General features: G+C 36.6%; 1 protein-coding gene and 1 pseudogene across 10 annotated transcripts in view; both read right to left on the reverse strand.

The window, feature by feature from the left end:
* Positions 1 to 923: 923 nt before the first annotated feature.
* Positions 924 to 27,866, reverse strand: part of RNF38 (ring finger protein 38) — a 175,869-nt gene continuing 148,926 nt past the window's right edge. For all 10 annotated transcript variants that reach the window (XM_037851067.1, XM_037851066.1, XM_037851064.1 and 7 more), the window contains 8 exons: positions 22,379 to 22,546; positions 20,828 to 20,998; positions 18,133 to 18,294; positions 17,703 to 17,809; positions 16,346 to 16,430; positions 11,370 to 11,491; positions 6,000 to 6,099; positions 924 to 4,398 (listed from right to left, as the gene is read on the reverse strand). In XM_037851067.1, the coding sequence (XP_037706995.1) occupies positions 4,336 to 4,398; positions 6,000 to 6,099; positions 11,370 to 11,491; positions 16,346 to 16,430; positions 17,703 to 17,809; positions 18,133 to 18,294; positions 20,828 to 20,998; positions 22,379 to 22,546 (978 nt within the window). In that variant the 3' untranslated portion in view covers positions 924 to 4,335. The remainder of the gene's footprint in view (positions 4,399 to 5,999; positions 6,100 to 11,369; positions 11,492 to 16,345; positions 16,431 to 17,702; positions 17,810 to 18,132; positions 18,295 to 20,827; positions 20,999 to 22,378; positions 22,547 to 27,866) is intronic.
* Positions 25,571 to 27,800, reverse strand: LOC119545505 (annotated as a pseudogene).

Below are 27,866 nucleotides of genomic sequence, written 5' to 3' on the forward strand. Positions count from 1 at the left end.
GGGCTGATTTTGAAATGCTCCCACGTAGAAAAGCCACATTGCCTATGCTTACAAGCTTTTGTCTAGAGCCAGCCTTATGTAAGAGAGATTTAAGAAAGTACATGGGTACTTACTGAAATGTAATTGCCTCTGATTCAGGACAATGCAAGTTTTGGGTTTCTTGGGACACTCGAAGTCAAATAAAAGCACTCAAACATGCTGGAAAAATGGAGGGAAATCAGGATTTGGCACTTTTCTGAGTGTCTCAGAGGTCAGGGTAAAAGCAGCGGCTCCTGCCAGCTCAATAATTACTGGACCAGATAAGTGAGCGTAACCTTCCATTAGCCAAAGAATGACTTTTTCAAATGAGGGAAGAGGATTGGATCTATTATTTAGTCTTATTTTACTTTGTTTCCACTTTCCTTCTCAGCTAACACAGTCAGCATGTAAGTAGTAGATTGTTCTTATTTCCTTCCATTTTTAATCAAAGGAAAGCAATTACACAAACATTTATGGAAAATGACAAGAGAATGCCTTTTCCAAATTATGCTGACAATGAGTTTGATGTGAAATGTGGCTCACGTGGACAAATATGACCAATTATCTATTGTAATCTTGTTTCCTGCAATGTATCTTTAATATATAGGAAAAAGTTTTAGTTATCTGCCTACGTATGTGTCTCTACTGTGCAACATGCACACCTTCCATGCATGGCAACACCTTCAGCTATCTTCTTGGCCTTTAAAAAATATATCAATATACACCATATGTTATAATGCTAGTTGTTTTTGTATTTCCAAATTGCTTACACAAAGGCAGAAACATAAAATCTGACATTGTCTAAAAATTAAATCTGGCAGCTAGTAGCACAACCAGCTCCATCAGCTAGAATTTTCAACCCCCACCTTTCCCTAACACAGTAACATGAAACACAACAAAATGTATTAAGTGTACATCATACATTTATTACCAACAACCCTCTCAACTCCAAAATTGGGCACAGGGATTAAAAATAAAAATTCATTGCACTACTTAGTAAAGCATTACTAGTAACTTTCATAAAAAATGTACAAACTTTGTTAAAAATTTATCAAGCCTTCAAATGATTTGGTTACAGATATTTATAATACGTACATTTAAAACTATATGTTAACTAATACAATGGAATATGATTTGAGGAAATGACTCAGCAAATGATTCCAAAAACACCCCTGTAAGCTTTCATAATCTGAAACAAACAGCAAGATGAGGTAACCAAATGTACCAACAGGGGAGGAAACAGCTTTCTAATGAAGGCCTAAAGATATCTGAAAAATATTCTCATAAGTGAATTGGTAAGATCTCATTCAAAATATTACAAGAGGCCCAAATTTTAAGAATCTTAAATCACATTTCAGAGAGTATATAAAATCTAAATATGTGTTCACATTTTCCAGATTTTGTTCCAAAAAAGAAAAATTGAAATCAGAAAACCCTAATAGGAGATCTTGATACCTGGGGCCTTGACTTGTTTTATTTGGTAGGGTAGGGGGTGGGGACTGATGGGGGAGGGGGTGTTAAAAAAAAAATTAAGTGACAATTCATGGGGGAAAAAAAACCACACACACACACATCAGAGTTAAGATGGTAAAGCCAATATTGTTTTAGGAGGAAAGAGGAGGAAGGCCAACAAACCAACACCTGCCTGCCATGTGGTACATCACCCAAGATGAAAACAGCAGGGCATAATCAATTATTCTTCCTCTTTTGCTAGCCACAAAGTTGCTCATTGTGGCTAGTCTTAGTTAAGAACACATAAACGTGTGCTCCGAATACACACTAACCATGGAATAAGCAAGTCTGCATATTTCTAAGAGCCCTGTGCAAAGAAAAGACATCTCATCCCCAGAGAGATCAGTCATGAGAGTGCAACACTTAAATTCAAGATTTTACCAAAGCAGACCCTGCTGCCTCCAAAACAGCCAACTGCCTCTCAAAAATTTACTGAAAAGGGATATGATGAAAAGAATTCATAGTTGGAGGGAGGGGGGAAAAAGCTACATTTCCTAGTCATTAGTACAATGTGCCTTGTTAATTAGGTATCTATATAAATTAGAAAAAGTGCTTTACTTGCATGCGTCAATAAAATGAATACTGTGTAGTAGTGTTATGTTAGATCTGTACAGATATAAATTTTTCTCAGCTATATAAAAGTCTATGTATAAGATGGGCCTTTACCATTTTAAACATGATTTTTTTAATTAAAAAAAGTAAAGATTAAACTATACGTGATTTGTATGTAGCTGATTATTAGGCCAATAATTTTGGTCTTTCAACATACTTTTTGTTCCTCTGGGGGGAGGTGGAGTATCCTGATGATTTAAAAATAGCATGTGCATTTTACCACTGTTTAGATGTATTTCTTCTGATGCACTGACAAATCTACGGGCAAACAGAAAGTACGCAAAATCCTATTTGTATAACTAGAAAGAGGCAACAGTGTCTGGAAAAGGGCAAAATTGTGCTTTTGTGTGAATTGACTTTACTGAACTCTAGGCTGTGATGAGCTTATAGAGACTTCAGGGGAAGGCAAGCAGCATGGCAGTAACGAGTAGTTAACACTGTCTGAGTAGAAAACTGACACAGAGCCGACTGAAAGCTGAGTGAGGCTGACAGCAAATTATCAGAGTCCTGACTGGAATTAAGCAGCCTGTGCTACTGCAAACAATGCACTGACAGCAACTGTAGAGAGAGGCAGACAATGTTGAATACACTAAAAGAATGTGAGAGGAAATCTAAATGTCGCTGGAAAAATGACTTAAAACAATCTGAATTATGCTCAATGAACCTTTAAAAAAGCACACAGCTATGTATTATTTTGTATCAACTTAATGAAGGTCAATTCCTGTTTTACAGCATTATTTTTTATACAAAAATCAAATCTTCATTTATACTGCAAGTATTCTGGACACTTGTTGTATTCAACTTTTCTCATTCAAACAAAAATTAAAAGCAAAAGCAATAAAATATCAAAGCAAATCAAGTCTAAGGAACACAAGCTGTCATAGCACTTGATCCATCCTGGAAACAAGGGCTTTGATGAGACATACATTTACTGGGGGAAGAAGAACTAGACAACTTTCAGAATTGGAGCCTGGCAGGTGAACTAATAAAATAAAAATAATTTCCTTAAAACAATTTAGTTGCCTATAGGAGCTGGAACAAAGAACAAATATCAGAAGTCAAGCTGAGTTAACAGATTTTGTTCTGGTAGAAGTCAAGGAGGTAAGACTTCATGGGACCAGTGGTATTCTTAGAAATATATTACTCAAATATCTTCAGAATAGACTACAAATCTAAACATAAAAAAAAAAAAAATCACAGGTTCTTTCTGTAACAAGCGTAATGGAAATGTAAAGGAAACAACAAAAATGTATCAACATTCAAATCATTGACTGAAATGCTAATATTGCTAACTGATGATGTATGATATTGCACCTTCTTTTTGGAAACAGCAAGTTGAAGATTTAAAAATTTCTTTTTCACAACAGAATAAAAAAATCAGGTTCATGGAGTGAGAATCTGTTACACTATTTTTCTTAATGACCCACTTAGGACCACCAACGAAGAGAAGGTGACAGCTGCCTGAAGCAAAGGAAGAAGACCTTTCTCATTCCATTCATTGGGAGGGAAACAGATGGAGTATTCAATGCTTATAATTGATGCACCCTTAGCAATCAGTGTGCAACAGCAAACACAAGGAAAAAAAAAAACCAGTGTACAGTACTAGTGCTGTTTAAATAACACACCAGATTATACATTGCAGCATAATTAAAACTACACACACATTCTTGGTACATGCTGGTATATAGGATCTCATACACACATTAGCTACCATGCCCTCACACAAGTAGTTGGACACACTCTCTCTCTCACACAGAGATACATTTATCACCAACAGGCATACACTGCATCCATTTCCACTCACAGTTTCTGAAGGCTCTATATAAGGTAGATTGCTATATCATCTGGGGCTAACACTTTTTATAAAAGCACATGCTAAAAGATCACGTCCACTGTAATCTTGCAGCAACACTCGGAATGATCACACAAAAACCAGGGAATGTTAGTGCACACACAAAATTAAGCTAAAGAAAAAGTCTTTGGAGTTCCAATCACACAGTTAGTATAACAATCCCATAATTGTGAAGACTAATTGTAAGCTTTTATAGTTGATTAAGTCACACAGTGCAAAGAAAGGTCCATTGACCCTTTTGGTAAAGGGAGGGCTGGAAGCCACACAGATTAAGTTCAATGGATAGTCCATATATACATGTGATGAGGAACACCCAAACTAAATTTGTGCTCTTAGGTTGGTCATTCTGAATCCCGATGCACTTCTGAAGCATCAGCTCGGCAAATTGGGCAAGTACGATTAGCCTATAAAACAAAAGTAAGAGAAAACTTGTCTGGTTGTGATATACAATGAAACAGCATTAAAAACAAAGGAACTATTTTTACTTTCCACATAGTGTTTATGTTGTTTGCTCCTTGAAAGATGTACAAAGCAATCATTTGGTTTGTCTTCAAAAAAAAAAAAAAAAAGACAAATCTCAAAGATGTAATAGCGCATATCTGATTTTTTTATACTAGCTCTGTTTCAGCATACAGACAACACCCATCACCAGTCCAGACAAATTTAACAACTGACCTAAAAGTAAAACCTTGGCCATTCTCAATAGAATGAAAACAAAGAAAAATCTAATGGCAGTTAAGAACACGTAATTGTAAAACAGGGGATGACAACCATACTTGTGGCTCTTCTCACTCATCCTTTCCCTAGCAACAACTAAATCTTCTCTTACTCCATCTCAACAAATGGCACTATCATTTTCCAGCTGCTGGAACCAGAAAAACAGTCATCACCTGCTTCTCTTATTTCCTACTACGTATTTTTTTTTTTAATCAAATACTCTTATTTCTATATTGATAGCTCTTGAATCAGTCCTCTTCTTTTTATCCAATTGCCACTATCCATTCTCCCTCTGACCCACAGTGAACTGACTCCACTTTCCACGTAAGGACTAGAGATCTTTCTAAAATACAATCTGTCCTATCATTCCCCATTGCTTTCAGGATCAAGTCCAAATTCCTTCATACTGTAGTCCTAGACAAGCTGGTCACTGGTCATATCCCTGAACGATTCTTCTCTTGCCATTCTCCCTCACACTCCTGCTATCAGCCACATAGAATTTGCTGTTCACTGATCCTCTGTTTTCTCATGTTAGGCTATGTACATACATGCTTTCTTTTCCTGAGAAGTCACAACTCTTCAACTTCAGGATTCAGTTTGGGATAGGCTAGGTATACCCCTGCTATGCATTCACTCAGAGGACAGGTTACATTTTATTCTAATCTTTTCTCGTCTTTCCTCCTCATCAAATTGAGAAGTTATCTAATCTAGTATTAATATCTCCAAATTGGAGCACTCTATTAAAAAACAACATTGTTGACTATTTTATTCAAATGCTTTCACTGCATACTTTTATTCTACTATAAAGACTATGAAAGTATAAACAGTAAAGAAAATGTAATAAATAGAAAAAAAAAAAAGTCCCTGCAATAATTTCACCTTGGCATAAGCATTGTTAGAATTTGTGTCCTTTGGATTTTTTAATTAAATTAAATAAAAATCTTTGACCAGAACCTCCAGTGAGGTCCCTTTGTAAACTCTTAAAGGAAACTGTTGCATAACAAATTCCGCCTTGTCCTGTCCGTATATGAGAAAATCAGGACATACTGACTGTCAAACATAAATAACTCATTTTTGGCTTTATACAATCACTCCCACATTGCTGACTCTAATAACTTTTTACTGGTGTTTTCTCTTCATTCACAGAGATCATACTGAAAGGTGTCTTTCATGTTTGTCTCACCTACCCACCAAATCACAGTCTCTAAGGTAAACTTACTTTATGTGAACCTAAGATCAACTGAAAAAAAGAAAAAAGTTATTTTCTTCACAGATGCCACCACTTTACCTTAAGCCATTTGTCGACACACTTGGCATGGAACTCGTGGTTACAGGGTAAGACTCTAAGTAGCTGCCTTGACTCAAAATCACACATGCATACCACACACCTAAAAAAAAGGTAGAAAGATCATTAACCATAAAACCAGCTGGTTTTTAATTTTGTTACAATTATTGAAGCCTACAAAATCACTTATATCTCACTTATCAAAATGCCAATTTTTAGACAAAATTTTTAGTCCACTACCATAAAAAAATCATGATATTGGGGAGAACCTAAGATGGCGGCTAGGTGAAACAGGGCAAAAAACACACCTCCATGAAAAATACTAGACAAAAACCAGAAAGTGACCCAGAACACCAGTTCCAGAGTAGCACCAGCCAGACAAGGTCTGCTAAATCTACAGGGACCGGGCAGTTGGTGAAACCAGGAATCTGCATTCTGAAATGAGTGAGTGAATTGGCTCAAAGTCCCTTGGCCATGCTGCGGTGTGGGGAAATGGTGGGTTGGCGTTTGGAGACGGACTGGTTCTTTAAAAAAAAAAAATAAAAAGCCTGGGAGCAGCTGCAGATATCATGGGGAGAGCCCCGCAGTGAAGCACAGCGGGAGCGGGCTGGGCTAATGCCTTGGTGTCTGGCGTGGAGGATACCCCTTCCCACACCCGCTGCTGACTATCTCAGGCCCAGGGGATCAAAGGGGAGCCAAAGGGAGAAAGGACTGCATGACTTGCAGCCATCTCCCCGGCAGGTAGGGGACGCTCCTGCCCGGGGCTGGACCCGCAGACCAGAGTTGCGCCAGGAAGCCGAGTGTGACGTGGAGTCTTTCCCGCAGCACCGCGCACACGCCACAGTGTCGGCTGTGGACAGTGACCTTTAATACACCCATGGCTGCTTGTCTAGGAGCTGGGAGGGTGGTGCTGTGCGGAAAGGGGGAACTTAACGCACCCCATTCAACCATCTTTGAAGTGGGCTGGGAACGCTCCTGCACAGCCTGGCGTCCCAGGGCCTCCCTGGAGGCCGGTGCACACCTGTGTCGTGGTGCAGCCTTCCCTCAGCAGAGCTCCTGGAAGAGCACAGCAGGGAAGGGGGAACCACTCAGAAATCCCAGAGAACCTACGCCAATACCAAGGACTTCCGGGTCAGTGGCAGAGAACAGCCTTAAATCTCCGGGAACACCTGGGAGGTTTGATTATTAAAGCTGCCCTTCCTCTCAGACACATGCCCCTCATTCACGGCAGACAGCACCGACAACACACCTAAATTGAGTGCACCAATTGGACCCCACAAGAGTCAGATCCTCACACACCACAAAGACAAAGTTGGGGAGAACTGACTTGGGAATAGGTAACTCAAGGACGCCACCTGCTGGTTAGATAGAGAAAGTGTACGCCACCAAGCTGCAGTTTTGACAAATCAGAGATCAAGTAATGTAAATGCCAAGAGGCCAAAAACAACAGAAAATCTTAATGCATATGATAAAACCAGACGATATGGAGAACTCAAACCCAAATACCCAAATCAAAAGATCAGAAGACACATAGTACTTGGCGCAATTAATCAAAGAACTATAGACAGGAAATGAGAGCATGGCACAGGATATAAAGGACATGAAGAAGAGCATGGCAGAGGATATAAAAGACATAAAGAAGACCCTAGAAGAGCACAAATAAGAAACTGCAAGAGTAAATAAAAAAATAGAAGATCTTATGGAAATTAAAGAAACTGCTGACCAAATTAAAAAGACTCTGGATACTCATAATACAAGATTAGAGGAAGCTGAACAACAACTCAGCCTCCTCGAGGACCACAGAACAGAAAATGAAAGAATGGAGAAAAAAATCGAAAAAATCGAAATGGATCTCAGGGATATGACAGATAAAATAAAATGTCCAAATTTAAGACTCATTGGTGTCCTAGAAGGGGAAGAGAAGGGTTAAGGTCTAGAAAGTATCCAAAGAAATTGTTGGGGAAAACTTCCCAAACCCTCTAAACAATATAAATACACAAAGTATAAATGCCCAGCAAACTCCAAATAGAATAAATCCAAACAAACACACTCCAAGACATATTCTGATCAGAATGTCAAATACTGAAGAGAAGGAGCAAGTTCTGAAAGCAGCAAGAGAAAAGCAATTCACCACATACAAAGGAAACAACATAAGACTAAGTAGTGACTACTCAACGGCCACCATGGAGGTGAAAAGACAGTGGCATGACATATTTAAAATTCTGAGAGAGAAAAATTTCCAACCAAGAATACTTTATCCAGCAAAACTGTCCTTCAAATTTGAGGGAGAGCTTAAATTTTTCACAGACAAACAAATGCTGAGACATTTTGCTAATAAAAGACCTGTCCTACTTCACATACTAAAGTGAGCCCTACCGACAGAGAAACAAAGAAAGGAGAAAGAGAGAGAGAAAATTTTAACAGACATATATAGAATATTACATCCCACGTCACCGGGACACACATTCTTCTCTAGTGATCACGGATCTTTCTCCAGAATGGACTGTATGCTGGGACATAAAAACAAGCCTCAATAAATTAAAAAAAAAAAGAATTTGTTCAAAGCACATTCTCTGACCACAATGGAATACAAATAGAAGTCAATAACCATCAGAGACTTGGAGAATTCACAAACACCTGGAGGATAAAAATGAGGGGGAGATGAAAAAATTCCCAGATAATCAAAAGCTGAGGGACTTTAGCACCAGTAATCAGTCCTATAAGACATGCTAAAGGGAGTTGGGCAGGCTGAAGGGACACTGAACAATTGACTGAAACCACATGAAGAAATAAAGGGTACCAGTGAAGATCACATGGTAAATATAAATACCAATACTACTGTATTTTTCATTTATAACTCCACTATTTACTTCCTACAGGATCTAAAATACATAAACTGTAATGATAAATCAGTGGTTTTGGACTCAATGTAAAATATGTAATTTTTGACAAGAACTACAAAAAGGTGGGGGAATGAGGGAGTATAGGAACATAGTTTATGTGTCATATTGAAGTTAAGTTGGTATCAAAGAAAAACAAGATTGTTATAGATTTAAGATATTAAATTTAAGCCCCACGGTAAACACAAAGAAAGTATCAGAGAATATGACCATAGAAATGAAAAGTAGAGTAGGGGTTCCGAGAAGTCCAGGAAGGGGCAATGGGGAGTTAAGAAATGAGAGTAGGGTTTCTGTTTGGGGTGAAGGGAAACTTCTAGAAATGGATGGTGCAACATTCTAAATGTGATTAATCCCACTAATGGAATGCTAGGGATGGGGTGGAATGGGAAGATTTAGGCTGTATATATTATTGTTTCCACAATTGAGAATAAAAAAAAAGACAGTCTAAATAGATGACAATTACATTCCAAGGATGATCCTGGATAGGATCTGAGGATGGAGAGGAGGCTCAAAGGGACACAGACGGGACACACACACACACAAAAGGAAATAAAGAATGTAAGCTTTGTATCAATGTTGAATTTCTTGAACTTCTTAGCTGCGCTTAATGAGATTGCATAAAAGAATGTTCTTGTCCATGGGAAAGGTATATGTGAATTATATTGTTTGTTCAAAGATATGTGCAGCTTGCTCTCATATGTTCAGAGGACAGAGCAATAGACGATGGATGATAAATAGAGAGAGAGGGAGGGAAAGAAAGAAATGGTGGTGTGACAGGATGTTAAAGGTGGTGGATTGGGGTATCGGGGGAGGGGGGTCGGGGTATGATGGAGTTCTATGTATGGGGTTTGTACTGTTTTTGCAACTCTTCCTGTAAGATTGAATTTATTTCAAAATAAAACACATTAAAAAAAAATCATGATATTAATTGTAAGGCATCTAGTAACTTTGCAAGAGAGTACACTGTGTTACTAGAAGATTATCAGTAAAATTCCGGTTTAAAATCCAAGTCTGTCTTAATATTGTAAAACTCCTGAAGAGAAAACAGGTCTAAAAATATCATGACCTTGAATTAGGCAATGGTTTGTTAGACATGACACCAAAAGCAAAAGTAGATAAGCTAGACTTCATCAAAATTGCAAATTTTGTGCTGCAAAGGACACCAACAAGAAATTGATGTCAAGCCACAGAAGGGAAGACATCTTGGAAAATCATATAAATGACAATGACAAAGAAATCTACAACTCAAAAATAAAAACATAAATAACCGAATCAGAAAATGAGCAAAGGATGTGAGTAGACATTTCTCCAAAGAAAGTAAACAAATGGAAAATAAGCACATGAACATCATTAGCCATCAGGGAAATGCAAATCAAAACCACAATGAGATACTACTTCACACCCACTAGGATGGCTAAGTCTCAAAAAAGAGATACTAAGAGTTGCCAAGGAAATGGAAACCTCATACATTGCTAGTGGGAATGTGAAATAGTGAAGCCAATTAGGAAAACAGTCTGGTAGTATTTAAAGGTATGTAACAAAGAGTTACCATATGACCCAGCATTCCACTCCTAGGTATAAAGCCAAGAGAAATGAAAACATCTGTCTACCCAAAAACATGTATGTGAATGTCCACAATAGCATTTATGAAATATAGCTAACAAGTGTAAACAACCCAAATGTCCATTAACTAATGAAAAGATAAATAAAAACTATATCCACACAATGAATTATTTTTTGGCAATAAAAAGAAATGAAATACAGATACAAACATGCTAAGTGAAATAAGCCAGTCACAAAACCATATATGACATGATTCCATTTCTGTGAAACATTCAGAATAGACATATCTGTAAAAGAGACAAAAAAGCAGACTACTGGTTTCCTAGGGCTTGGGGGTAAAAAGAAATGGAGAGTGACAGCTAAGGGGTATAGGGGCTATCTTGTGGGGGTAATGAAAATGTTCTGGATTTTATTGTAGTGATGATTGTACAACTCTATGATTATCCAAAAATCCACTGAACACTTTAAATAGGTGAATTTTATGGTGTGTGAATTCTATCACAGTAAAGCTTTTATTTAGAAAGATACTATAATAAGCAGAATCATCACATTATGAGATTTTTCTTTATTAAAACATTCTAGAGTTTAAATTGGAAACCATATAATTTCTAGGTAATCTAAAAATCCAGAACAGCACTGTACAACAGAACTTTGTGATGACAGAAATGTTCGACTTCTACACTTTCCAATAAGGCAGCCAATACCTAGTGAGACTAAGAAATTTAACTTTTTATTATTTTTTAAAATTTAAATAGCCACATGTAACTAGTGACTAACTTAACTGGATAGCATAGGCCTAAACTATGAAATTGAGAAATCTTACCTTTATGTTTTCATTTCATAAAAACTTTTATTTCATAATAGTAGAAGGGGATGTTTAACACAGAATGGTGCCCGAAAATGTACTTACAAAGTCTGTTCTGACTGGTGGTTGTTAGGATTGAACCGATAAGAAGGAAGTTGTTCAATATCTGCTTTAGTCAGTCCTCGAGGCTTAGCCTCTCCCAGTCGCTCAGCCAGGTTTAGCAGAGCCTACAGAGGGAAAAGGCAACATTTTAATCTTTCTTTAAAATTTCTACTCCAAAAGTAGTTATTTTAGGTTAGTTGTCTTTTTCCTACTCCCTTGTTATGTTATGGTTTGTTTGAATTTTTTTTTATTGTATGTTTCTTCTAAAAATTTTTTTTATATAGTTAATAAAAAAAAAATGAAAAAAATATGCAGTGCCCCTTGAGGAGCTGGTGGAGAATGCAGGGGTGTTGGGCTTCCCCACCTTGATGGTTGCTGATGTGCTCACAGACATAGGGGACTGGTGGTTTGATGAGCTGAGCCCTCTACCACGGGACTCACCCTTGGCATGACTGTTGCTACAAAGAAAAGGCTAGGCCTGCCTATAATTGTGCCTAAGAACCTGCTCCCAAATGTCTCTTTGTTGCTCAGATGTGGCCCACTCTCTCTAGCTAAGCCAACTTGGCAGGTGAAATCACTGCCCTCCCCCGTATGTGGGATCTGACACCCAGGGGAGTGAATCCCCCTGGCAACATGGAATACGACTCCTGGGGAGGAATCCAGACCCGGCATCGTGGGATGGAGAACATCTTTTCTTGACCAAAAGGGGGATGTGAAACGAAACGAAATAAGCTTCATTGGCAGAGAGATTCCAAAAGGAGCCGAGAGGTCACTCTGGTGGGCACTCTTAGGCACAGTATAGACAACCCCTTTTAGGTTCAAATGAATTGGAATAACTAGCAGTAAACACCTGAAACTATCAAACTACAGCCCAGAACCCTTGAATCTTGAAGACGATTGCATAAAAATGTAGCTTATGAGGGGCGACAATGTGATTGGGAAAGCCATATGGACCCCATTCCCCTTTGTCCAATGTATGGATGGATGGATGAGTAGACAAATGGGGGAAAAAAAACCAAACAACAAAAAACACACACCCAGTTTTCTTTTTTACTTTAATTGTTCTTTTTCACTTTAATTTTTATTCTTATTTTTGTGTGTGTGGTAATGAAAATGTTCAAAAATTAATTTTGGTGATGACTGCACAACATAATGGTACTGTGAACAACTGAAGGTACGCTTTGTCTGACTGCATGGTATGTGAATATATCTCAATAAAAATGAATTTAAAAAAATTTCTACTCCAATAATTTTTTTAAAAAACAAACTATTACAGAGAATTTTAAATTCATATAGAAATAGAAAAATAGTGTAACAACCCCCCATATATTCATTACCTTGGCTCAATAGATCATGGCTTATGGCTTGTTTTATTACTGTTCACCCTTAAATTATTTTTAAACAAAACTAAAACATGGTATTATTTCATTGGTAAAACAGTTCTGTGTTTATCTCTAAAACAGGATTTGTCAACCTCAACACTCTTGTCATTTTGAGCTATCACAATCAGTTGTGGAGGGCTTATGTACCGTCTTATGTGCGGTAGGGTGTTCAGCAGCATCCCTAGCCTCTATGCAGCACTCCTTCCTCAATGGTGACAACCAAAATTGTCTCCACTGCCAAATATCCTGTGAGAAAGGGTGGGGGAAACAAATTGCGCCACCCCCCCCATTTAGAACCACTGCTCTAAAGAAAGACTCAAAAAAAAAAAACCAAAAAACTCCATAACTATGACATCACATCTAAAAAGTTTAATAATTCCTTAATAGCAAATATCCAGTCAGTGTTCTAATGTCTCAACTATTTAAAAAATACTTTTAAAAACAGTTTATTCATATCAGGATCTAAATAAATCTATATATTACCATTGCTTGATATGTCAAGTCACTTTTTTTCTCTTGTATTTATTGAAGAAACCAGGTCAATGACCTGTAGAATTTCCCAGTCTGAACTTTGCTGACTGAATTCCTGTGTCCCCAACCTGGGTGGTTTAACGAGTTCCCTGTCCTTTCTATTTTCTATAAACTGGTGATCTTGAGGTTTCAGTCACAAGGCTCACTGTGTCTAGTTGGTTCTCTACTTATTGCAGCAATGATGAACAGTTCCTGGATCCATTAATTCATTAAGGACAGCAAAGTGGAAATATTCTATCATTATTCTTTCATTTATTAGCTAAAATACTTCCATGTTGAACAACCATCCCATAACAAATTACTCGGTAATACGGTTTACATAGAAAAGGCAGGATAAATAAGTAAGATCAGTGAGTTTTTTTTCTTTTATTGTTTGAAGTATCATTGTCAATTCATTTTAATATATTTGATGTAGTTCAACATATTGCAGTTATTATGCTTATTGATCTTACACCAGTACCTAGTTTCTCCCAGTTTTTAATGACCTTAATTACTCATTTGAGTTCTCCCACTATTAGGCTGCCTTTTGTGGGCTACTTGCGCCTTTTCAGACTGCCGTGCCACAGGGCTAAGGGAATAGGGGAACAAAGAAAAGATGATAAACAATGAGAGGAACAGAATTAATTTCCCAAAATCTCCATAATTATGGCTGTGATAGCTGTGTATGTGTTTTAATATGATGCCATCACAATTCAACCTCTGGGACAGTTTTATTTGGAGACTTGGATCACCTAAATAAATTGATCCCTCTTCACCACCCACCCCCAACCCACCTAAATACTACTAGAACCAAAGGCAGGTTGTTAAACTTTATTGATGCTGATTACAATTAGCGTATAAATTTGAGATCAAATTATGATACAGGTGATGTACATCTTTTATAGCTCTACTGTATATACTATAGGACACTAGGTTCAACAAACACGATTTATGATAATTTTACTCAAATATGTTTATTAAAAGCCTTTACTGGATGGAAAATATGATAATCAAGCTCTCAATGAGTTTATTTGATTAGCAGGAAGACAACTGAAGGCAGGACATGATCAGTGTTTAGGAAAACATATAGTACTATGAGAAAAAGGAGGGAAAGGTGCATTTCGATCTGGGAGCTACAACTAGAAATGCCTTTCACAGAGATAGCAATATTTGAGCTGAGTCTTGAAAGATGGCTATTTTCAAAATGTGGAAGAAGAGGGAGGAGTTCCTAAGCAGTGGGATCAAAATGAGCAAAGAGACCAAGGCAAGAAGATATAAGGTGGACTCCAAAAATGGTGAGTATTCTGGAGTGAGCCAGGCTTAGGGAGAGTACGCTAGGAGATAAAACCAGAAAAGCAAAAAAGACCTTGATTGGCTTAAAGCATGACTTCACATAATACCAAATATACTCAATCCAAAAATTCAGTTTAGAAAGCAATTCCAATGCCAAATACAAAGTATTTTTCTTATACTATGATGCTGCTGCTGTTTGTGCCACTGATAGGAACAAAATACACTTAAATCTTACCCATTACTTTGATAGCTGGAAAGTTTCTTTTAAATCAATGCCATCTTTAGATATGCTCTAGTTCTATTTAACAAAGAGCTGTTCCTCTCAGCATCATAACTTATGACAGGCAAATTTTAGTACAGAATGCCTAAAGGATTAGGCAACTCCTATTCTTACTTGCCTTGGACAAAACTAATTTATATGGTTTAGAAACAAAACAAGTAAATAATTTCAACCCTTTCTCTTTCAAGAAATCTGGAAACAGAATCCAAAGACACTGAAGTGCAATTATATATGTAGAATGTGACAAAACAGCATTTTAAAAAACTATGGCTATATGATAATACTGTGAACAACTGTACACTTTGGATGACTGCATGGTGTGTGAATACATCTCAATAAAATTGCATTAAAAAAAAAACCTACAGAGGAAGTACCATTTGGCTAGATGTCTTCCACATGTATTAAAAACAAACAACAAAGAAAAAAAAACATGTGATATAAGATTGTGTGTGTGTGTAGTCTCTCCCCGATTCCCCAGGTTCAATCCATCAAAAAAACTGTTCCAGTATTCATACTGTGGAAACAGAAACTGCATGAGGTTGGAATAACAATGAAGGGTGGTAACATCAAACTGAAGTCATAGTCATTCACATTCAAAATATTCAAATCCAAACCCACCTTTCCAACATCCCACCTGCAACTCCTATGAACCTAACCTCCAAAAATACAGTAATGTCAACAACATCTAAGTTAGAAACCCTACTGTTATTCTTGACTCTTGCCCCCTTTCATGGGCTACCGCAGTCCCCATCTTCTTTTTGCAACCTTCCCACCCTCACCGCTAACACCATCATAAGCCATTCAAGTTATCAAATCCTGTTGATTCTGGTATGTCTTTCAAAGCTACACTCTTTTCTAATTGCAGTTCTCATAATTCAGAACTTTTGTGTGGTTTTATAACTTGATGCCTGACATGGCAGAAGTTTCCCTGTCACCAACTTCTAACCATGCTCATCTATTCCTTTACATTACTAGCAGGGTTACGACTCTTACAAGTAGGGATATGATGTTATCAACACCCAAATATTAAGTGGCTCCTTTTCCTCCACAATATTCAAAATTCTGGCCATTCTCCAGAGGGCACTCAAGGATAACCAGTTGGGCTTTTCAATCAAATCTCCATTTTCTCCCTTTCACTTTAGCCACAGACTATTTGCTGTTTCTCAAGAATGTCCATTATTTCACTGCCTTATTAATCTTATGCATGAAAACCCTACCCATTCTTCAAGATCCAGCTCAAATATTAATGCTTCCATAAAATCATTTCAGAACACCCAATCATAATTCACCTTTTTCTCATTTGGATTCTCTCACAGGAACTTTAATTCCAGTAGACCACCACACACGCCCAACTATCCTTAAGGATGCTGAACACTTTAATGACATATTTGTATCTTGCAATGCACAAAATGTATGTTTGCCTATTAAATGCTTAATTATATAATTAGAAAGATACTTTTATGTACACAATTAATACTTTCATTCCCAAATGAATTCACTGTTCATCTACTAACCTCATAATTTTCTACTTCTCCATCTTCCACATCCAATTCAAAGCTAAAAGTTGGGCCCACTGCAGGTGGCACTGGAAGCATTGATCTGCAGTGAAAAGAATCAACACTAATTCAATCAACAGCATAGGAAGGACAGGGCCTGTGCTACAGGGATAATAAATGGTCAGTATTAATCATTAATGATAACCCTTTAAAGAGACTGACTTGAATAACCAATAACCAACTGGAAATTGACATTGAAAAAACAGTATCATCTAAAAACCAAGAAATAGTTAACGACAAATGTAACAAATATGTGCAAGACCTGTAGAATAAAAACTACAAAAATACTGCTAAAATAAATTAAAGATGAATAAACATAGATATATACCATATAAGTAGATTAGAAGATTCAAATATTATTGTCATTCTCCACTCCCCACCCCCCCAAATGAATCTACAGATTCCATGCAATGCCTACCAAAGTGCCAGAAAGCTTTTTTATTAGACACTACAAGATGATTTTAAAATTTATATCGAAATAAATTCCAAGGACCTGGAATAGTAAAAATTTTTAGGACAAAGTTGGAGGACTTATATCTGATTTTAAGACTTAGAAAAAAGCTATAATAATCACGACAGTGTAATTCAGGCACATGGCACTCTGGTATAAAGACTACACTTCCCAGCCTTCCTAGCACATAGTTACAGACATGACTAAATTGTGGCCAATGGGCTGTAAGCAAGAGTGATTTGTTCAAGGGGAGGCAGAGGAATTCATTTTCATTTCTGCTAGCTAGAATACATATATGATGGCTAGAGCCTGAGAAGCCACATAAACTCATGTGGTGGAAACCATAAAATTCTGAGGAGGTACTGGGAACATCATTCCTCATGGCCATGTAGCTAAAAACCATCTTTGCCTACTTCTGAACTTCATCATCTGAGAGAAGTAGAGGACATTCAGGTTTAACCCATGAGTGTTTCTGTTGCAGACAGAGTGGTTCTGATCCGCAGAAATAACCTCAGCGACTCCTTTTCCTTCCTGGATAGCAGCAGTAGCATCAAAAGCTCGGTAACAAGAGGTGGCAAGCGATGCTACTTAAAAGAGGCAAAAATCTTAATCTTCATCTTTTTTTGCCTCTTGACTTGTTAAATCTATTGTTTTGGCTCACAAATTTCTTCCTTCCCCACTTCTCCCACGTCCTTGGCTCTTCCCTTTCACCCTAAAACTGCCTCATCCACCCCAATACCAACACATAAATAAAAACAAATATCTAAAACACCCTAAGTTACATACTACATAGAAGACATTCATAAAGGAAAGAGAATCTAACATGTCAAAAATCAAAACTCACTGAAGTAAGAAAGAACTTACAGCACATATGGTAGTAGGCTGGGATGATAAGGGGGAGGTGGAATTGGCTGCTGGGATCGGTATCTACTACGTCCTGTGAGTCTCCGGGGAATAAATGGAGGATAAGGCTATAGGGGAGAAATGTTAAGATGATTTAAGATCATTCATTCTACCTTTACAACTAATTAATATGATGAGTGGTCTCTCTCTTTTTTCTTTTAAACCTAGAAAGACCTTTACTGTTCAAGCAGTATTTAATATTATTCAAATGTTAACAGCATAGATATGACAACTAGTTTAAACATAGATATCTTCTAAATACAACTTTCCAACTGAATGCTTTCCAGAAAACATCTAAAATTCTAAATATGTTGAAAGTTAAAATTGAAATACAACAAATATGTTATCAGAGCAATTAATAAATTCATATTAACAATGCACAAAAACTTACTACTCCAAAGGACACCTCCTGATGCAAAGGATCATGTGTTAAGAACTGCAAAGGAGCTGATGGAGGTAATGTTGCGGTGTGGGCTGATGGAGGGTAAGTAAAACCTCCTACAGGAAGATGTTCTCCTAAGAGTTCCACTTCATTTTCTATCCTTTGCAAAGGCTGACAGGGAAAAAAAGATACTAATGTACTTCCATGTTTAGATTACACTTTCTAATAAAACAAACCATCCCCACCCCCAATATCTTTAAGGGCCGTGCATGCATCTCTTGACATTCACATCAATCTAAGATCCGTATTTTAGATTAGGTGAACATATAGACTACAGTAAAATCTTCCTTTTAATTTAATTTCATTAAGAAAGCCTCTAAAACATGTTATTAAACATCTCCACTATTCATTAATGGATGCATTTCTTTTGCTATTTGAACCTAAGATCTCTTAAAATGAAAGAACCAAAAAGTCATCTATTAAGCCAATTATATACAAATTAAAATTACTTCTTTTTTACGGCACCCTGCCCTACTCATAGGATTAATCTTTATCAGATGAAACAGAACATGGAGTTCACTTATAAATCAGAACCAGGGCTAAATGGGATAAGATATAGAGCACAGCATGCAGTAATAGAAAGATCAGGGGCTTTTGCCATTAGACAGAATCCCATGCTGCCACTAAAATCAGTCATGTGACTTTATGCCACTAAAATCAGTAATGTGACTTTTAGATAACTTACTCAATCTGAGCCTCAGTATCATCAATACAACCTATATGTTCACAGCCTACTCTAAATTTCTGTTGTGAACACTGAAACAATGTATATAGAGCACACAGTGCTATCCATGACACAAAGCACATTTTAGGTTTTTTTTTAAAATAACATGTTTACTGAGATATCATTCACATACTATAAAATTCACCTTTTAAACAGTATAATTCAATGGATTTTGGTATAGTCACAGAGTTGTGGAAATATCACCACTATATAATTTCAGAACATTTTCAACACCCCAGAAAGAAAACCCATAATCATTAGCAGTCAACACCCATTCCCGCTTCCCCCATCTCTCATGCAATGCCCCCCGTGCAATGCCTCCCTCAGCCCTAGACAACCACGAATCTATTTTCTGTGTCTATATTTTTGCCTATTCTGGACATTTTACATAAACGAAACCATAAAACAGGTTACCTTATGTGCCTGGCTTCTTTCACTTAGCATAATGTTTTCAAGGTTTAGCCATGTTGTCGTTTTCAGCAATACTTTTATTACTTTTTATGCTGAATAATATTCCATTGAATGGATATATCACATTTTGTTTACCCATCATCACTTGATGGATGGTTGGGATGCTTCCTCTTTTGGGCTATTATGAGTAATGCCATGAACATTTTTGTGAACAATTTTCATGTGGGCATGTTTTCAATTCTCTTAGGGACATGTGTTTTTAAATATTAGTCTGATGTCACCCCTCAGATGCAGAACAGCAGCACATTATTCAAATAAAATTACTAATACTTTAAAATTAGGAAGCTTACGTGTGCTTGAAAGAAATCACAACTGCTGACCTTATGATGACACAGATCAACCTAAGTCCTGATTTGGCTTATGACTGGACCTTTTATAGAATTCCAGATTCAGACACAAGTGACAGCTGAACTCTGCTTTAACTTTGAATTCCCAGATACTAGACAAAAAAAAAAAAAAAGAGTACCCTGGCAAAAATCTGGCAAAAATCTTGAACTGATTCTAATAAAAGGTTTCCTTGAAGTAGTTCTAAACTAAACTTCTGTTACAATTAGCTTCTAAAACTATGAGGAAAGGAGCCAGGTGGGCTCACCTCTCTCTGGTACTCAGCAAAAACAGGATGGTTAGGCTCTGTTATGATAGAACTCCTTGATGTTCCTTTCAAGGATTGGTATCTTCCACTCTAACAATTTCCATCTGTTATCTTTCCCGTTCCCTCTTAATGCCTGATGGTTCAAGATGCAGAACTTGGCCTGTCTAAAAAACAAGGGCCTTCTTCCTGTGCTGTTTCTTCCACTTATACATTACTAACCACCCCCCCCAACCCCACCAAGTAATATTCCAGCACCAGTACAGAATTAACTCTGTTAGTTGACAATCACATCTGCTTTTCAATAGAAAAGATGCAGAAAAATAAGCTTAGTCTCATGTTTTGGGAAAAAAAACAACCAAGGCTCAGAAGGGTTAATTTACTTGTGCAAAGTCACGGAAATTACAATGTCTAAGGGTAAAATTCTGATCTTCTAATATCCAGTTCATGGTAGGTAGGGATCAAAAAATGAATACAATTATTATTCTAACGAGTATTACCAATTGTATAATATTTTCATTTCCCAATTTAGAAACACATGGGAGGGGAAGTACAACTAAATGAGAATTTCTCTTCAGATTTACTTCCTTTTGCAGGATTGTAGATATGAAGGAGCAGCACAAATTCAAATCAGACAACAGACATATAAAAAATAACTAGGATAATTTAAGAAACCAAGATAATATTAGGTAAATGTGACTACTAATTTGTATCTCTGTGGATTCCTTTAATTCTTTTAACAAGCAAAAGAGAGCCTAAATTATCATGTTTAAACCATAACAACTTACAGATAATAATCTGCCTTTTAGGTCTAAACATTCTGGGAAAATTAAAGACATAAGAGGAGTAAAGATACCTACCGATCTTGACTGTTGTGTTTGGAAAGGGACAAACTGGCCTGGAGGTGGCAAATGAGGAGGATGATGTGGAGAAAGGTGAGGAGGATGTAAAAGGAACGGATCACTAGAAATAAGGGGTGGGAATGCAGCATACGGTACTGGTAAGTGCTGAACTGAACATGCCTGAAGCATCTATAAAAGAAAGTATCAGAATACATAATTTAATCAAAAAATACAGTGAGATTGAAATCTGTCATTGCCAGATACCCTCATATCTTTTTTACTTAGAAGTGAAGCTACAAAGGCAGTCTCTTAAGAAACTGTATTTGCTTATTTAATGTGCTTAGCCATTCTAAATAGTTTTCTGAGACTTAAATTATAACACTTGTTTAACAGATCTTACACAACGTTTTCAATAACCAAAATGTTTTTAATAACATATATTAATGAAATATGAGTATCTATTTGCATCTACAATAAAAGTACTGGTAACTAGTAATTATTCTGCATATCTTACAGTTTTTAAAAATCAAAATATCCAGCTTTTACTCCAGACTTTTTAACACCAATGAGAGGAGGGAAAAGTGTTGAACAGAAGAGGAATTTCTCTCTACTTAGTTTAAGATGCAGCAGATGCTACTACTATTCCAAGAAAGTACCCTTTTCAATCTTGTACAATTATTTCTGTAATTTTCATATTAAAAGAGCCCAGCTGACAACTAACTGCCCAGTGGTCTCTCAAAGTTTTAAGTTGGCAACTTTAAAATACTAGTTCTATAATCTATTACTGAGAAAGCAAGTTTGAATAAATTATTCTGTTAAACTGGTATTGCAATTGGTATGTGTGTGTTTGTTTTAATCTCACATATAGACCAGGATGTTAGGGCTCTGTTTAGATTTTATTTGAAGATGTTACTGATCGTAGATAAGTCATTTAAATCCTTTGATTTCAGCACCCTCATTTGTGAAATAGGAAATTGGACTGGGAGTTGGTAGATTAAGAAATAAAGCATGAACTGCAGAGGCAGAAAGAAGTAGATGTGAATCCTTGCTCTCCCATACTAATTATCTCTATGAGCTTGAGCAAGTCATTTACCAATGAGAATATGAATACCATTTTCATTACAGGCATCCTATAGTGAAGAATAAAATAAGACCAAGCACTCAATGTAACCACTGGAACCCAGTTACTGCTGATAATGTTACTGTTGATTCCTAAGGTCTCTGAGACTTTATTACTTAACTAGTCCAACACCCTATCATAATACCCCAAGGTCAAAATTTATCAAGCTTTATTTATAACCAGTGTTGCTATGAGGGAACATAGTTTGATTCCCAGGACAGTCAACTGTTTAACAATACAAAAATATATCAAGTTTTAAAAATAACTTTATTAAATAGTTACTATACAGATGTTACTGAGATTTCTGTTGCAACAGTAATGTCTTTACTTGGAAGTGTATTTGCTTATTTAATGTGCTTAGTCATTTAGTCATTCTAAACAGAATTTTCTGAGACATATCACAATAACACTATTTAACAAATCTTATGAGAATGTAGGCACAGACTTACTGGAGGAGGCACACTACAGACAGGGAGGTGCTGTCCACTGAAAACCACAGAGCATCCTGGGACTTGTTGTGTACTGCAAGCAGGGATGTGCTGGCCTGTGCAGAGTGGAATCCCATGTGGTGCCACTGTTGTTACTGTATATGAAACAGGTACTGTGCCCTGATGAAGCTATTAGGAAAGAAGAACAGAGTTTTTGTGCTGTTTCCATAAAACATTTATTATTAAAAAAAATTAACATTTGGGCAGTAATTCCCTTCTCAGTTGCATAGACTGTCACAATGTACCTCTCCAATAGTTTCAGTGGGATAGTATTCCCCTGTGTGTAGAAAGCTGTTTCAATAGTATATGATGTATGTGTGTAGAACTGCAGCAAAACTCTTCACTCAAGGAGACTTGAAAAGCCCAGGGCTCTGCAAAGGGCTGTAGCAGAGGTTCCAATTAGAAAAGGTCAGTAATGGAGCTCATCCTCCTGCTACATAAACTTGCCTGGTTTTGGGAGCAAAAAACGTTTTTCTAAAGAGGAAGCTTCTGGGAAAATGAAAGTTTATGTCTTCCAATAGCAGGTCACATCCATCAGAAAAACAATTTTGTTTAATTACAAAAGGAATACATGTTCACTGCATAGTGAAACAATGCAAAATAGTATAAAAACTATTAATTAACTACCTCCTCCTTCCTGTAGAGTCTTACTCCCATCCTACCCAGGCTGAAGTAAACAATGTTAATAAGATGTCCTTCCACATGAGCATAAGTTGTCACTGTTTGTTTTTTTAACAGGAATAAGATCATATTATTCTAACTTTTTCACTTAATATTGTAAGCCATCTCCTCAAGGTGAGCCAAGAGGGAGTTAGAAGAAACATAGTCTTTTTGAGTGATAGCCAAATACTCCAAGCACCCTCGCTTCTATCATTCATATACTAACAGACATTTAAATTGTTTTCACTTTTACCAATACAAACACAGTTGTAAAAAATACCACTGATTAGATATCTTACATATTAGTAGTTTTTATTTATTTCAGAGGGATTACTGGGTAAATGGTGAATGTACTTGTAATTTTTACAGCTATTGCCAGATGACTTGTAAAAGACTGGATGGACACCAAGTCACACTCCCAACAGTAACATATTTTCCACTTCCCAGCATCTCCACTCAACGTAGATGTTCTTGCAACATAAGCATGCTTAATAATCCAAAAGGTAAAAAAAATTGTATTACCATCTTTGCTTTAAATTTGAGTATCTTTGACTATTAGAGAAGATGAGCATCTTTTAGTGTGTTTTTAACCATTTCGATTTTCTTTTCTGTAAACAGTCAATATCCTTTGTTCACTCTCCATTTTCTCCTAGGCTGTCATTTTACTACACATTTGTAGCTTTGCTTTTTAATTACAGATTACTAATCTACTGTTTCTTGTACATAACAAAAATATTTTCCCAATCTATGTTTTATCTTTTGGTAACCCCTTTATTTAATGGTATATTTTGTTGTTCACAACCTTATTTTTTTATGTAGTCGAAATGTAGCCTTTGGTTTTCTTTTACTGATGAAGTTATACAAATATGCTAACCTTTCTAATATTTTAATTTTACATTTATTTTGCACTCCAACTGCTTATAATGTGAAATAGAGCTCTAATTTCTCTTGCAGATGGACAATTATACCTGATCTATTTATTAAATCATCCTGTTTCCTCTAAACTGAAATATAATTTTGCCATTCAATGTAAGTTTCTACATGTTTTTGGATTTATGTATGCCTGTGCCAATCTGTGTGCTTTTAATTCTTGTAGCATCTTTCTAAAAAGGTTATTATCTGGTAAGACAAATTCTTCTCACCAAACTTTGCTCTTCACAATATTTTTGGCTGTTTTCAGACATTTATTCCTTTACATGAACTCAACTTTATCCAGTTCCAAAACTCATTGGTATTCTGATTGTAATCCTATTAAATGTTTAATTATTTTACAAATGACTCAATTTTATATTAAGCCTTTTCATCCAGGAACATACAATTGTCACTTACATGGGCAACACTAGAATCCTGTCCTTCAAGAATAAATTAGTTTTCTCCATAAAAATCTTACACCTTTATGTCAACATTTTTTCCTCAAAATTCTTTTGTAAGTTTTGTTATATTGTCAATAGGCTATTTTTCTCTACTTCCACGTAAAATTGGTTAGTGCTAGTACTAAAGAAAGCTACTAATTTCTATTTGTGTATCCTGACTCTAACAACCTTATCATCTTAATTCCAGTATTTTTTTTAACAACACCTTTCCTTTCCTGGGTATACAACTGTATCTGCTAAGAGATAATTGCTTCTTTCCTAATATTCAACCAATTATTTACTTTTCTTCCCTTTTAATATTAGCAAGACAGAATCTTCAAAAATAATGCTCATAGCCATCTAGCAATATCTGATTTCAAAAGAAATGTATACTGAATTTTACTAATAAGAAGTTAACTACTGATTTCTGATATTCAGTTTTCATCACACTTAAGTACTATATTCCATTGATTCTAAGATGTCATTTGTACGACACAGCATTGTTTCATGCACTAAGAAAAATGCTAATTGATACAATACTTTCCTGTCATTTGGAAATTTTCTATTTATATATTTACATATTAATGACATCACGTAACACCTGAGCATTCATAAAAAGGTAAATTAAGTGAAATAAAGCGGTAAGGCAGTCTTTCAGCTTCACTTTCAGAGTCTGACTCTGCTGAATCTATGTTATATTTTTCCATACAAGAGGTTTAGTGATGCAGCATTTCTTAAAACAAGATATAAAAGAACCAAGGCCATTGGTGCTAGATTCTTAAACCAGGTTTGTAATTATGAAGGATTGGCCTACTTTTGACTACTGCTTTAAGAACAATGCTAACTCACCCCCATCTCCCACCTCCTAACCACAACAATTTAAATCCTATTGGTTAAAAGACTGTTTCAAGGATTATTTCCCCCATCAATTGACTGCTAAAGGTTTGGTGCTAGAAGACTGCCTGAACAGCAATGAGAACCCTGTTGCTTACAACTGCTGCTTACCTGACACTAAGGTTAAGATGCCATTAATTGTGAGAAACATTCCAACTTCCGAGATGTTAAAATATGAAAAACTGTACATTTTAGAATCAAATGGTAGTATGATAGTTTCCTATTTCTTTCTTTTTTTTTTTTTTTTTTTTTAAGGTTTAACAGATGTATTTAAAATACAACATAACATGGAGGAGTCCACAAGCTTTTCATCTCTAAAAAACAAAGACTTAATTTTAGGGTTCAAAAATTCCATTCTTCAAAAGAAATGACCAAGTGTTTTCTTCTATAATAGCTTCAAACTTTTCTACACTCAACTATTTGTTCATGCCACCCAAACTTGACATGACTGAACTATTTTGTGTGTTACTATCATACCCAAAAGAAAGTTAAAGAAGGAAAGTTTGTTGTAAATGCAGATTTCTAATACGTCTAGCACAAAAGAAGCTTTAAAAGGGTCAAATTCTTTCCTCATTTGATTACAAGTTAATTTTCTGTAAAAGCAATGAAAAAATCATTTACAAAGCATAACACTGGGTTTCCTTTTTTACTCAAGATGTTTACTCAAAATGACAATTAATTCTCAAGATATAATAAAAAGACTGGAAAACATCAATACCATTGACAAAGTGTAGATGCTAAATAAACCAAAGATTTTTTTAAAGGGTTCTTTTTAAGGAGTAGCAAGGATTAAAAGCTTGGAGAAATCCAGAATTAAAAACAAAACAAAACAAAACAGAGAGAGAGAGAGAGAAAGAGGGAGAAAGAAACACATCCAACTCCAACATTCAGTTTATCAATAGCGTCTTGGGCTGTAGGAACGAGACCTTGATAGTGATCCGTATCGACTATAATAAGGAGAAGGTGATCTTCTCCTATATCGGTAATCATAGTCTTCATATCTGTCATACCCTCGATCATATCCTCTATCATAGTAAGAGTCTCGCCACCTGCCGCCACCTCCACCTCCGCCACCACCACCACCACTATGAGTTGGTCTGCCCATGTAGATCCCTGGTGTAGGTGTATGCGCTCTCTTGGTGATAGAATAATCCACATGAATTCTTCTACCGTCCAGCTCCATTCCATTTACCCTTTCCATAGCCTCTTTTGAGTCATCTATTCTCTCAAAATAAACAAAAGCAAATCCTCGTGATCGCCCGGTTCGCTGATCATAAACCACATTGACACCACTCAAAGGTCCATATCGAGAAAATACTTCACGAAGATCTCTTTCTGTTGTGTATAAACTGAGGCCAAATACTCCAAGACAAGTGTTGGGATCGGGATTCGCCCTGCTCCCTGTATGTCGTCTCCGGTTAGACATTGGAGAATGACTTCGGCTCCTTCGACGCCGGTATTCTGGTGCATATGATCTACTTCGAGATCGTCTCCTATGAGAATGAGAGTGGGATCTTGATCGAGTGTAACGTCTATGAGAATGCCTCCTTGATCTCGACCTGGATTTTGATCTCAATCGAGAATGAGATTCAGAGTGTTTGAAACCCTTGATGGACTACGAGATCCTGACCTGCTCTCCGATTTTACATGAGCAGGAGTTCCCGTTGGAGATTTTGACTGAGAGCGAGACTCTCTGCCCTCGAAGTTGTTCTCCTCTACATCACTCATGTCGGCCAGACGCACTCCGGAACTAAATAATAGACAACTCTCGGCCTGAGGGCCTATGGCCTAATCAATTTGCTGACTGGACCGTGGGGAGAAGGAAAGAGTCGGCAACAACGGCCGCTCCACTCCACTCCCACTCGGTCGCAGGCTCCAGCCCCTATTTCTTTTTATTAAATTTTATTGTGAAGTACATACATAACAGTGCATGAAAACATGAACAGCAAAAGTAAAAGAAAATTATTAACCAAACAATCCTGTAACCATCATGAAGGTCAATAAACAGACCATTGCCAACACCCCCTGAGAAGCTTCTCACGGGCTCCTTTCTGGCCAAAATGACCTCAGGGCCTCTCACCGACCCGCTTCCCCTACCGCTGGCAAAGGAACCACCATCCTGATTTTTGTGATAATCATTTCTTGTTTTTGTCTATAGCTGTACCATCTAAATATGAACCCCAAACTAATCATTGTTGGTTAAATATCTTTACACCATAAAGGTGATTTTTGATGAATACAAGGAATTTTTAAAAATTGATGAAGAATTTTCAAATAAGATGCACACATCTTTGGTATATACTTGATGAATGTTTACCTGCGTATATATTTGTATAACCACTATCCAGATCAAAGTACTGAACATTTCCATCACTTGAGAAAATTCCTTCACATCTCCTCCTCTCAGTCACTGAATCTCTTCCCCAAGGATCTGACTTCAATTACCATAGATGCGTCTGCCTGTTTTGGGTTTTTTTTTTTTTTTTTTTTTTTTTTTTTTTTTGACTAACGAAGAGGCATAATTTATTAGTCAAACAACACAC

The sequence above is a fragment of the Choloepus didactylus genome, chromosome 10 (assembly GCF_015220235.1).
Source record: "Choloepus didactylus isolate mChoDid1 chromosome 10, mChoDid1.pri, whole genome shotgun sequence".
Lineage (NCBI taxonomy): Eukaryota > Metazoa > Chordata > Mammalia > Pilosa > Megalonychidae > Choloepus > Choloepus didactylus.